At 48.6% G+C, this 12,038-nt stretch overlaps 1 protein-coding gene across 5 annotated transcripts in view; it reads left to right on the top strand.

Moving 5' to 3' along the window:
- ankrd12 (ankyrin repeat domain 12) overlaps nucleotides 1–12,038 on the top strand; it is a 203,614-nt gene that overhangs the window by 137,484 nt on the left and 54,092 nt on the right. For all 5 annotated transcript variants that reach the window (XM_085992374.1, XM_085992377.1, XM_085992373.1 and 2 more), the window contains one exon: nucleotides 10,274–10,342. In XM_085992374.1, coding sequence (XP_085848500.1) covers nucleotides 10,274–10,342 — 69 coding nt within the window. The remainder of the gene's footprint in view (nucleotides 1–10,273; nucleotides 10,343–12,038) is intronic.

Genomic DNA, 12,038 nt, shown 5'->3' with positions numbered 1-12,038 from the left:
ATGTAGAGCTGTGTCATCTGTGTACATGTGAAAGCTGACCCCATGCCTGTGGAGGATGATGTCAAAGAGCAGCATGTAGCTAAGAAGTAGGAGGGGGCCATGGATAGATTCTTGAGGGACAAGTGGCAGTGTTGGGATGCGAAGAGAAACCATTTCGGGAGTTGCACTGGTTGTGTTTGGATAGGTGGGACTGTGCATGAGCACTCCCATGGAGCTAGTAGAAAGAGGCGAGTCATTAGAGATGGATGACATGAGGCACCCATATTGAACACTGGTGAAAGGTCAAAGAAAAGAGGGGACAAAATGCACCACAGTACAATCATAGAGGGTACCACTCGTGATTTTGGGCCTGTTTCAGTGCTATGAGAACTGTTGCTCGACTGGAGTTATTCGAACAGGGAGTTTTTGGAGAGATGGTCACAGAGCTGAGAGGGAATGCTCCATCAAGGACACTTGGGTGGTAAAGGAATAATCAGTGAGCTGTTCTTCCTTGGCAGGGAATCACAGTTAGTGTGTCTTGTCCTGACCTGGAATCCAACAGGGGTCACTGAATAAATGTGAAGTTATCCACTTTAGTAGGAAAAATAGAAAAGCAGAGTTTTTTAAATGGTGAGATTGGGAAATGTTGGTGTTCAGAGGGACCTGGGTGTCCTTGTACACGAATCACTGAAAGTTAACATGCAGGTACAGCAAGCAATTAGGAAAGCAAATGGTATGTTGGCCTTAATTACAAGAGGATTTGAGTATAAGAGTAAAGATGTCTTACTGCAATTATATAGGGCTCTGGTGAGACCACACCTGGAGTATTTTGTACAGTTTTGGTCTCCTTACCTAAGGAAGGATATACTTGCCATAGGGGGAGTGCATCGAAGGTTCACCAGACTGGTTCCTGGGATGGAAGGGGGAGTGTCCTTTGAGGAGAGATTGAGTAGACTAGGCCTATATTGTCTAGAGCTTAGAAGAATGAGAGGTGATCTTATTGAAACACAAAATTCTTACAGGGCTTGACAACAGATGCAGGGAGGATGTTTCCCCTGGCTGGGGAGTCTGGAACCAGGGGTCACAGTCTCAGAATAAGGGGTCGGCCATTTAGGACTGAGATGAGGAGACATTTGTTCACTTAGAGGGTGGTGAATCTTTGGAATTCTCTACCCCAGAGGGCTGTGGAGGCTCAGTTGTTGAGTATATTCAAGACAGAGATCGATAGATTTTTGAATATTAAGGGAATCAAGGGATATGGAGATAGTGCAGGAAAGTGGAGATGAGGTAGAAGATCAGCCATAATCTTAGTGAATGGCAGAGCAGGCTCGAAGAGTCAAATGGCCTACTCCTGTTCCTATTTCTTATGTTCTTATAACAAGAGCAGCAAGAAACCAGGCCAATTTCTGCCATCATTGCCTAAGTCATAGGCATTGCAGGAAAATGAGGTTTTCCTGTCTTGAGCAAGTAGTGTAGGTGAGTGCAGGAAAGTGGAGATGAGGTAGAAGATCAGCCATAATCTTAGTGAATGGCAGAGCAGGCTCGAAGAGTCAAATGGCCTACTCCTGTTCCTATTTCTTATGTTCTTATAACAAGAGCAGCAAGAAACCAGGCCAATTTCTGCCATCATTGCCTAAGTCATAGGCATTGCAGGAAAATGAGGTTTTCCTGTCTTGAGCAAGTAGTGTAGGTGAGGGGAGCTCTATGCAGTACTCGTATACTTTCTCTCGAGTAACCCACAAAGTAGCACTGACTAAATCTGTGGGCTGAACCATCACCTATCCTGACCTGAGAGTAGTATGAATGTGGAGAGTTAATGGCCTGGATTTTACATAGAAGAAACATAGAAGATAGGAGTAGGCCATTCGGCCCCTCGAGCCTGCTCCGCCATTCAATGAGATCATGGCTGATTATCCAAATTCAGTACCCTGTCCCTGCTTTCTCCCCATATCCCTTGATCCCTTTAGCCTTAAGAAATATATCTAACTCCTTGACTATATTTAATGAATTGGCCTCTACTGCCTTTAGTGGTAGAGAATTCCACAGGTTCACCACTCTCTGGGTGAAGAAATTCCTCCTCATCTCTGTCCTAAATGGCTTACCCCTTTATCCTTAGACTGTGACCCCTGGTTCTGGACTCCCCGGCCATCGGGCACATCCTTCCTGCATCTAGTCTGTCTAGTCCTGTTAGAATTTTATAAGTTTCAATGAGATCCCCTCTCATTCTTCTAAACTCCAGTGAGTATAAGCCCAATCGACCCAATCTCTCCTCATACATCATTCCTGCCATCCCAGGTATCAGCCTGGTGAATCTTTGCTGCACTCCCTCCATGGCAAGTGCATCCTTCCTCAGATAAGGTGACCAAAACTGCACACAGTACTCAAGGTGTGGTCTCACCAAGGCCCTGTACAACTGCAGCAAGACATCCTTGTTCCTGTATGATATACCTATCAATTTATCCAATGAAAAGCGACGAGTTAAGAAAGTAACTATAGGTTTTTATTGGCTAAATAACAGAGCCCACCCTCGTGGGTGATTGGATCCAACAAGGAGGAGTACCAGCCAGTCGACCACCTTTATACCTGGGCAGGTAGGTGGAGCCGTGGGCGGAGTCAGCAGTGGTCAGCCCAGGCATAACAGCGTGACAAGAGGCGACCTCGTATAGTGATACAACAGTGTGAACAGTGATAACCATAGAGTAACGATATAACAGTGATAACTATAGTGTAACGATAAAAGTGGTTTTCCACATTCACCCCTTGTTTAGATTTGAGTCCGGCGGGGTGAAGTGTACTACCAGTTCTGGTATGTCAGTCTGTCCGGAGGCCTCGTAAGCCTTTCTGATCGTCGCAGCGGCGGTGTTGCATTATCCGGTGTTAATGCTGGTGTCTGCGTGGTCGGCGAAGGCTCGTGGGGTTCCGGCATGCCGTCGGCATTGGGGGGGGGGGGGGGGTGGTAACGGTGGTGTCTCAGGAGTGCCCGAGGGTGCGAGGTCTCGTAAGGAGACTGTGTCCTCCCGCCCGTCTGGGTATGCCACATAGGCGTACTGGGGGTTGGCGTGCAGGAGGTTCACCCTCTCGACATGGGAGTCCGTTTTATGGGCCCTCACATGCTTTCGCAGCAGGACGGGCCCCGGAGAGGTCAGCCAGGTTGGTAGCGTGGTTCCTGTAGTCGACTTCCTGGGGAAACCAAACATTCGTTCGTGGGGGGTGGCGTTAATGGCCGTGCACAGTAGTGACCGGATGGAATGCAGCGCTGCCGGGAGGACTTCCTGCCAGCAGGAAGTTGGGAGGCCCTTAGACTTTAAGGCTAAGAGGACGGCCTTCCATACCGTCGCGGTCTCTCTTTCCACCTGCCCGTTCCCTCGGGGGTTGTAGCTGGTGGTCCTGCTTGCAGCAATACCTCACGCTAGTAGGAACTGACGGAGTTCCTCGCTCATGAAGGAGGAGCCCCGGTCACTATGTATATAGTTTGGGAACCCGAACAAGGCGAAGAGGTCGTTCAGGCATTTAATGACCGTGGTACTGGTCATGTCTGGGCAGGGGAAGGCAAAGGGGAAACGGGGAGTACTCATCAACAATGTTGAGGAAGTACACATTGCGGTCAGAGGACGGGAGGGGCCCCTTAAAGTCGATGCTCAGGCGCTCGAAGGGGCGGGTGGCCTTGATCAGGCTTGCTCTGTCCGGCCTAAAGAAGTGCGGTTTGCACTCGGCACAGGTCTGGCAGTTCCTGGTCATGGTCCTGACCTCCTCGATGGAGTAGGGCAGGTTGCGGGCCTTAATGAAGTGGTAAAGTCTGGTGACTCCGGGGTGGCAGAGGTCGTTGTGGAGGGTCTGAAGTCTATCAATTTGCGCGCTGGCGCATGTAATTCGTGAAAGAGCATCAGGGGGTTCGTTCAGCTTACCTGGCCGGTACAAGATATCATAATCATAGGTGGAGAGCTCGATTCTCCACCTCAAGATCTTGTCATTCTTGATTTTGCCCCTCAGCTTGTTATTAAACATAAAAGCGACCGAACGCTGGTCGGTGAGGAGGGTAAATCGTTTGCCTGCCAGGTAATGCCTCCAGCGTCGTACCGCCTCCACAATCGCCTGGGCCTCCTTCTCGACCGACGAGTGTCGGATCTCAGGGCCCTGTAGGGTCCTTGAGAAGAAGGCCACCGGTCTCCCCTCCTGGTTAAGGGTAGCGGCTAGGGCGAAGTCGGATGCGTCGCTCTCCACTTGGAAGGGGATGGACTCATCCACTGCGTGCATTGTGGCCTTGGCAATGTCTCCCTTAATGAGGGAGAAGGCTGCGCACGCTTCCTCCGTAAGGGGGAAGGATGTGGACTTCATGAGGGGTCTGGCTTTGTCCGCATAATTGGGCACCCATTGGGCATAGTAGGCGAAGAGCCCCAGGGTTCTCTTTAGTGCCTTTGGACGGTGGGGGAGGGGTAGCTCCATGAGGGGGCGCATTCTTTCGGGGTCGGGGCCGATGACTCCGTTCTCTACTACACAGCCGAGGATAGCAAGGCGCGAGGTGTTAAACACACATTTCTCCTTATTGTAGGTGAGGTTCAGCCGTTGGGCCGTACGGAGGAATCTCTCCAGATTAACATCATGGTCCTGCCGGTCGCGGCCGCAGATGGTGACGTTATCTAGGTAGGGGAACGTGGCGTGCAGCCCGTTCTGGTCAACCATCCGGTCCATCTCCCTTTGGAAGACCGAAACCCCGTTGGTGACGCCGAAGGGGACCCTAAGGAAGTGGTAGAGGCGGCCATTCGCCTCGAAGGCGGTATACTGGCGGTCCTCAGGGCGGATAGGGAGTTGGTGGTAGGCCGACTTAAGGTCGATGGTCGAGAATACTCGGTATTGTGCGATCTGATTGACCATATCAGATATGCGGGGAAGGGGGTATGCGTCCAGCTGGGTGTACCTGTTTATGGTCTGGCTGTAGTCGATGACCAGGCGGTTTTTATTGCCGGTCTTAACGACCACGACCTGGGCACGCCAGGGGCTGGTGCTCCCCTCGATGATGCCCTCCTTCAGGAGACGCTGCACCTCGGAGCTAATGAAAGCTCTGTCCCCGGCGCTGTACCGCCTGCTCTTGGTAGCGACGGGTTTGCAGTCGGGGGTGAGGTTGGCGAACAGGGAAGGTGGCGGGACCTTGAGGGTGGATAGGCCGCAGGTGTTACGCGGTGGGCGGTTTAAAATCTGTTGGTTGTCGACTGTGAGTGGGGGGAGGGGTCCGCCGTATGCTAGCGTGACGCTTTGGAGGTGGGATTGGAAGTCTAGACCTAGTAGGATGGCAGCGCGAGGACAGGACGAGGAGTTTAAAATTTTTATACTCCGTGCCCTTAACCGACAGGGTCACAACACAGTAGCCGCTGATGTCTGTGGCGTGGCACCTCGATGCCATCGAGATCCGGTTGCGCGTTGGCCGGACCGTGAGGGAGTAGTGGCTCACCGTGTCTGGGTGGATGAAACTCTCCGTGCTTCCGCTGTCGAACAGGCAGGCAGGTCGTGGCGTGGCCGTTTACTTTGATGTCCATCATGGACTTGGACAGGTGGTGCGGGCGGGCTTGGTCCAGTGTGACGGAGGCTAGTGTATAGCTGAGCGAGTTGCTGTCGTCTGCGGGTGAGGCGGTGGTCGGGTCTGGAGGCACGGTGGCGGTCGAGCGTGGTGGGTAAAATGGTGGCGCCCACGAGGTTGGACAAAATGGCGGAGAAGATGGCTGCCGCCACAACTCACATGAGGCACTGCTGGTGTCGGTTGCCTGGATCAAAGATGGCCGCCCCATGGCTCACATGTGGGGATGCTGGCCTCTGTGGCCTTGATGGAAGATGGCCGCCCCCACAGCTCGCATGAGGCACTGCTGGCCTCTGTTGATCTCCCTCTGCCGGCCTTTGCAAAGTGGCCTTTCTTCAGGCAGCTCGAGCAGGTCGCGTTTCTGGCTGGGCAGCGCGCCCTCGGGTGTTTCACCTGGCCGCAGAAGAAGCAGCCGGCGGCCCGATCGCGGGGGTCCGATGTCGCAGCCGGTACCGGGGGTGGCGGTCCCGATCGGGTCCGGGACGCCGACGCTGAGGTAGGTCCCGGGGGGGTGCTGCGGGGGGTATTGCGGTCGGGGTCGGTCCCGAGTCCCAGGGTCGCAAATTACAGTACCTGGAATATGCCTCGAGGTCCCGATGGGCCACTTCTAGGGAGCGAGCGAGGGCTGCAGCTTTGTCCAGGTCGAGGTCCTTTGCTTCAAGCAGTCTTTGCCGTGAGTAGTCGGACCGCAGGCCTTTCACGAAGGCATCGCGGACATTGTCTTCAGTATTTTCTGCCGCCGTTACCGCTTTAAAGTTACAGTCCCTGCCGAGTGCTTGTAGCGCCTGTAAAAATTCATCTACAGACTCTCCTGGTTGTTGCGGGCGGGATCTTAGGAGGTGTCTGGCATACATGGAATTTACCGGGCTCTGGTACTGTCGTTTCAGCCGGTTGATGGTGTCCTCGTATGTTTTAAGGTCCCGAATGAGTGCGAATACTTTAGGGCTCACTTGGGCGGTCAGAACTCTTAGCTTGGATTTCTGAGGCACGCCGGATTCTCCCAGGTAGGACTCGAAACAGCTCAGCCAGTGTTCGAAGTCGAGGGCTGAGTTTGCTGCCTGTGGGTTTAGATCCAGGTACGGTGGTCGGAGGGCTCGCAGCCAAGCCGGCTGCTGTGGCTGTTGTAGCTGGGCGTCTGGCTGGTCGTTTGGCTGCTCAAGTAACGACATTTTAAAATTTAGCCAATAAAATTGATATACCTATCAATTTATCCAATGAAAAGCGACGAGTTAAGAAAGTAACTATAGGTTTTTATTGGCTAAATAACAGAGCCCACCCTCGTGGGTGATCGGATCCAACAAGGAGGAGTACCAGCCAGTCGACCACCTTTATACCTGGGCAGGTAGGTGGAGCCGTGGGCGGAGTCAGCAGTGGTCAGCCCAGGTATAACAGCGTGACAAGAGGCGACCTCGTATAGTGATACAACAGTGTGAACAGTGATAACCATAGAGTAACGATATAACAGTGATAACTATAGTGTAACGATAGTGAACGATAAAAGTGGTTTACCACACTGTACTCGAACCCTCTCGCTACGAAGGCCAACATACCATTTGCCTTCTTAACCGCCTGCTGCACCTGCATGCTTACCTTCAGCGACTGGTGCACAAGGACACCCAGGTCTCGTTGCACTTCCCCTTTTATGGGGCTGATTACTGTGTTCGCACAACGTATGCCGTTGGAAGCCTTGTAAAAGGCCCCGCAAGCTCTGGGTTTCCGCATGCGCGAAAACCTGAAACTTGCGATCGGTCAAGGTTCGCTTTGACAGATCCTCCGAACCGAAAGTAAAATCACTTTCACTGGTGCAGCAAATGCCCACGAAACCCTTACGCCTGGTAAAAGCAGACGTAGGGCCTGCTTCCACCAGCGTATGGGTTAATATAAATGTTAAATTTAATAATAAAAAATCAACCACAAACATTTAAAATTAGTTTGTAAATTTTGGCCTGGATTAAAATATTTAAAATTATTTTTCAAAAATTTTTTTTTTTATTATAAATGTTTCATTAAAGGGACCTTTAATTAAATGTGAAAATGGAAACATTTATTTTGATTTGAATTGTGTAAATTCTTTAATTATTTGGGGATTCCATTGCTTGTCATGAGGGGATACCGTTTGGGAATGACAGCAATGGAATCCTCCTTTCTGATGGGAGAACCTGGCCCATGTGATTGCAGGAACAATTCTGAACCTCCTGGGATCCGTGGGCCTTTACGCAGGCATACGCCTGCAGGCCCAGGTCCCAAATTCTCCGAAGCCTGGAAGCCAGCAGGTAGGTTTGTATTTTTTGGGGGTTGGCGGCGTAATCTGGAGGTAAGCCTCCGACTGCAAATTCCAGCCCTATAGGTTTGCGTGGGAGAGATGAGAAAATAGGGAAGTAAAAATTAGGCTTTTTAACTACTTACTAAAAGTACATTGTAATTTTGACATTTGGCACAAATGATCTATTGAACCAAAACTGTGTTCCTTCATAACATTATTTGAAAATAAAATGATAATGTTGGCTATTACCTTGGGGCATTGGGACAACAACAACAACTTGTATTTATGTAGTGCCTTTAACATAGTAAAACGGCCCAAGGTGCTTCACAGGAGCGTTATGAAACAAAATTTGACACCGAGCCACATGAGCTATTAGGACAGGAAAGAGGTAGATTTTAAGGAGTGTCTTAAAGGAGGAAAGCGAGGCGGAGAGGTTTAGGGAGGGAATTTTAGAGCTTGGGGCCTAGACAGCTGATGGCATGGCAGTCAATGGTTCAGCAAAGGAAATCGGGGATGCGCTAGAGGCCAGAATTGGAGGAGCGTAAAGTTGTCGGACGCTTGTAGGGCTGGAAGAGGTTACAGAGATGAGGAGGGACGAGGCCATGGAGGGATTTAAACCGAAGGATGAGGACTTTGAATTCTAGGTGTTGCTGGACCGGAGGCCAATGTAGGTAGGTAAGTACCGGGGTGATGGGTGAATGGGACTTGGTGCGAGTTAGGACAGCAGAGTTTTGGATTAACAAGTTTACAGAAGGTGGAAGATGGGAGGCTGGCCAAGAGTGTATTGGAACGGAACGGAAGGGTCGAGGTAACAAAAACATGGAGATGGGTTTCGGCAGCAGATGGGCTGAGGCAGGGGCGGAAACGGGCGATATTAGAAACGGGGTTGGAAGCTCGTGGCCAAATAGAACCGTTGTGGACAGTCTGGTTCAGCCTCAGACAGTGGGACATTTGGACAGCATGAAGGGGAAGTGTTTGGGATAAATTATAAGAGTTTTATCTTCTTGGATAGATTGTCTGGGAGAGCCCCTGTTAGAACAAACTGTGTGCTCTGTGGGAAAGAGCAGGCTCCATGGATTGAATTGCCTTTTCATGTTGATTGTCTTCTGTTCTTGCTGTGACGACACTTGACACACTGTCACAGGAGGGAGGGAATGGAGGGAACAAATGAAATTCTGTTTAATGTCTTCTCTGAAAGACTGCACTTCTGGCAAAGCAACACTCCCTCAGTGCTACGCTAAGGTGTCAGCTTTCGTTCGGAGCTCAAACCCACAACCTTCTGAGCCAAACTGACTTGCAGCTACAATGCTTCTGCTCATGGTTGGCACGTGGTACACATGGGCCTTTGCACAAAAGAAAGACAGACTTGCATTTATATGGCGTCTTTCATGACCACCGGATGTCCCAAAGTGCTTTAAAGCCAATGAAGTACTTTTTTTTTTGAAGTGTAGTTACTGTTGTTGTAACGTATGAACACACGTACTCATAATTCCTGTTTTCCCTTCCCCATAAGAATGGCTGAGCTAGTCAGAGACTGAAAGATATTTTCAGAGCTACTTCAAGAAAACTTGGTAGTTTGTCAGGTGCTACCAGGGTTGTGAGCTCATTTTCATAGTGTAGAATCCAGTAGAGAAAATAGTTCTAAATAATTTATATCAACATCTGTTATTTTTCCCAATATGGCACAAATGTTGCATGGTAACATACTTTTTAGACCGTCTAAATATAAAGCAGAACTCATTTTCTAGTTCAGCTGTACAAATGTTATTAATACAGAAGGGAAAGTCCCTTTTATCTTGGTTTTGAGTCACATGACCTAATTTTGCTCGTTGGCCAGTTGTGGACATTCCACTTAACAGAATCACGTGACTGGAAATTTTAGTTTCTGAAATGTTGGTCTGCAAGGATCTATAAATAGACTTCACAGGCGCACACATGTTTTTAAACAATGTAATTTGACCTTGGGTGGGGGGGGTAGAAAGAGCTCTGAGCTAAAGAAAAATACTGCACAAGCTTGTTTTTAATTCCTTCAATTAACTAGCTTGAAGTTTTCAGAACTTTATCCTTCAACAAATAAAAATAATTATATATTTGATTATCAGTGTGGATGGACAGAATTTAGTTCCTCCAAAATGATGCCAGGCTCTCCGAGGCAAACTCTCAAGTAGTTTTGGTTGGTGTTTGCAGTGATATTGTCGTCGTGCTGGACAAGGGAAGGATTTTTGGTACTTGCTTAGGCTGTAATCATTTGAAAATGTGTACATGCAAGTCTCTATTTAAAAGCTCACAAAAATGTTGTTCAAGATCTTGAAGAAAATGTTTTTGAATAGACTGCCATCAAGCTAGAAGTTCCTAATGACACTAGTTTATTAAAGAGTACAGGGTTTCCTTTGCTAAGGACGTGATTTAAATGTTAAACATTTTTCTTACTCTCTGCATTTTCTGTTTCTCTTGCTCTTTAGATTCAGATCCAGGACACTCGAGTGAAACCTGGGGAGAACGATTAATACCACCTTATAGGACATACTCTGGTAAATGCTGTTAACTTTTGTGAATGCTTCGCTTCCCCTTCCTCCAATAACTGTTACTGGAAAAAAATATGTCCAATTCTACGTTAATATTTACTCTTTGTGACATTAGTTTACCTTTTTGAGTTCTCAGTCAATCGTGTGCTTCAGTCTGACAGCAGCATTCTATGGTCAGTCCCACTTGCTGCTCAGATAAAGCACTGTAAAGGAATTGACCTGTTTAATTGTGTTCTACGTAGACTACAAAGAAGCAGCTCATCTAGTTCAAATCTCCAGCTCTAATGGTATTTTTGACCCAATTCAAAAAAAAAAAAAAAAAAAATTGTAGAACACCTTCAAATGGCTGGTTCCACCAGTCTCTGCTGTTGCATAGAAACATAGAAGATAGGAGCAGGAGTAGGCCCTTCGAGCCCGCTCCGCCATTCACTGAGATCATGGCTGATCATCCAAATTCAGTACCCTGTCCCTGCCTTCTCCCCATATCCCTTGACCCCTTTAGCCTTAAGAAATATATCCAACTCTTTCTTGAATATACTTAATGAACTGGCCTCCACCGCCCTCTGTGGCAGAGAATTCCACAGGTTCACCACTCTCTGGGTGAAGAAATTCCTCCTCATTTCAGTCCTAAATGGCTTACCCCTTATCCTTAGACTATGACCCCTGGTTCTGGACTCCCCGGCCATCAGAAACATCCTTTCTGCATCTAGTCTGTCCAGGTCTGACAGAATTTTATAGGTTTCGATGAGATCCCCTCTCAATCTTCTAAACTCCAGTCTCCAGTGAGTATAAGGCCAGTTGACACAATCTCTCCTCGTACGTCATTCCTGCCATCCCAGGTATCAGCCTGGTGAATCTTCGCTGCACTCCCTCCATGGCAAGAACGTCCTTCCTCCGGTAAGGTGACCAAAACTGCACACAATACTCAAGGTGCGGTCTCACCAAGGCCCTGTACAACTGCAGCAAGACATCCTTGTTCTTGTACTCGAACCCTCTTGCTACGAAGGCCAACATACCATTTGCCTTCTTTAACCGCCTGCTGCACCTGCATGCTTACCTTCAGCGACTGATGCACAAGAACACCCAGGTCTCTTTGCACTTCCCCTTCTCCCATTTGGGAGGACAGGTGAATCAGCTCTACCATGGAAACTGAGTTATGTAAGAATATAGCCACTTGAGCTAACCTCATTAATTAATAGGTCCGAGAGGCTAGTTTCAGCAATTTTACTAAAGAAATATATTACATTGATGTATCAATCAAATACACATGCAAGTGATGCGTGCCTGCATTCCTGGTTGCAGCCAGCCTGCTGGGTGGAACCTTGGACACCCTGAGTTTAAACTCTTCCGTTCCAGCTGACTACATTACACCAGTATACTTTCTTTTTATGCCACCTTCTATAACACACCTACTTTGGCCACAGGCTACAAGGCATCCGCAACACCGTGTGCTACTCTACTTGTTTAAGAAATGTCTAAAACTGGCTTTGTTTGGTTCTGTAGTACAGACAGTAGGCCTCATCTCTTCAAGGTTTCTCCATTTGCCACTCTTCCGCTATACCTCTGTATCCATGGTAACCTCGCTTAACTATTTTAAACTTGTACACCCCTGAAGTCATGTGATACAGTTAATTGTACATTCCTGAAGTCATGTGATACAATTCTCATCTAAGGCTCTGCTGTCTACAGGAATACAGTTAAT

Source organism: Somniosus microcephalus, chromosome 7 (genome assembly GCF_052327205.1).
Source record: "Somniosus microcephalus isolate GS21.2 chromosome 7, FLI_Smic_1.0, whole genome shotgun sequence".
Taxonomy (NCBI): Eukaryota; Metazoa; Chordata; class Chondrichthyes; order Squaliformes; family Somniosidae; genus Somniosus; species Somniosus microcephalus.
This window is presented reverse-complemented; position numbering and strand designations above follow the sequence as displayed.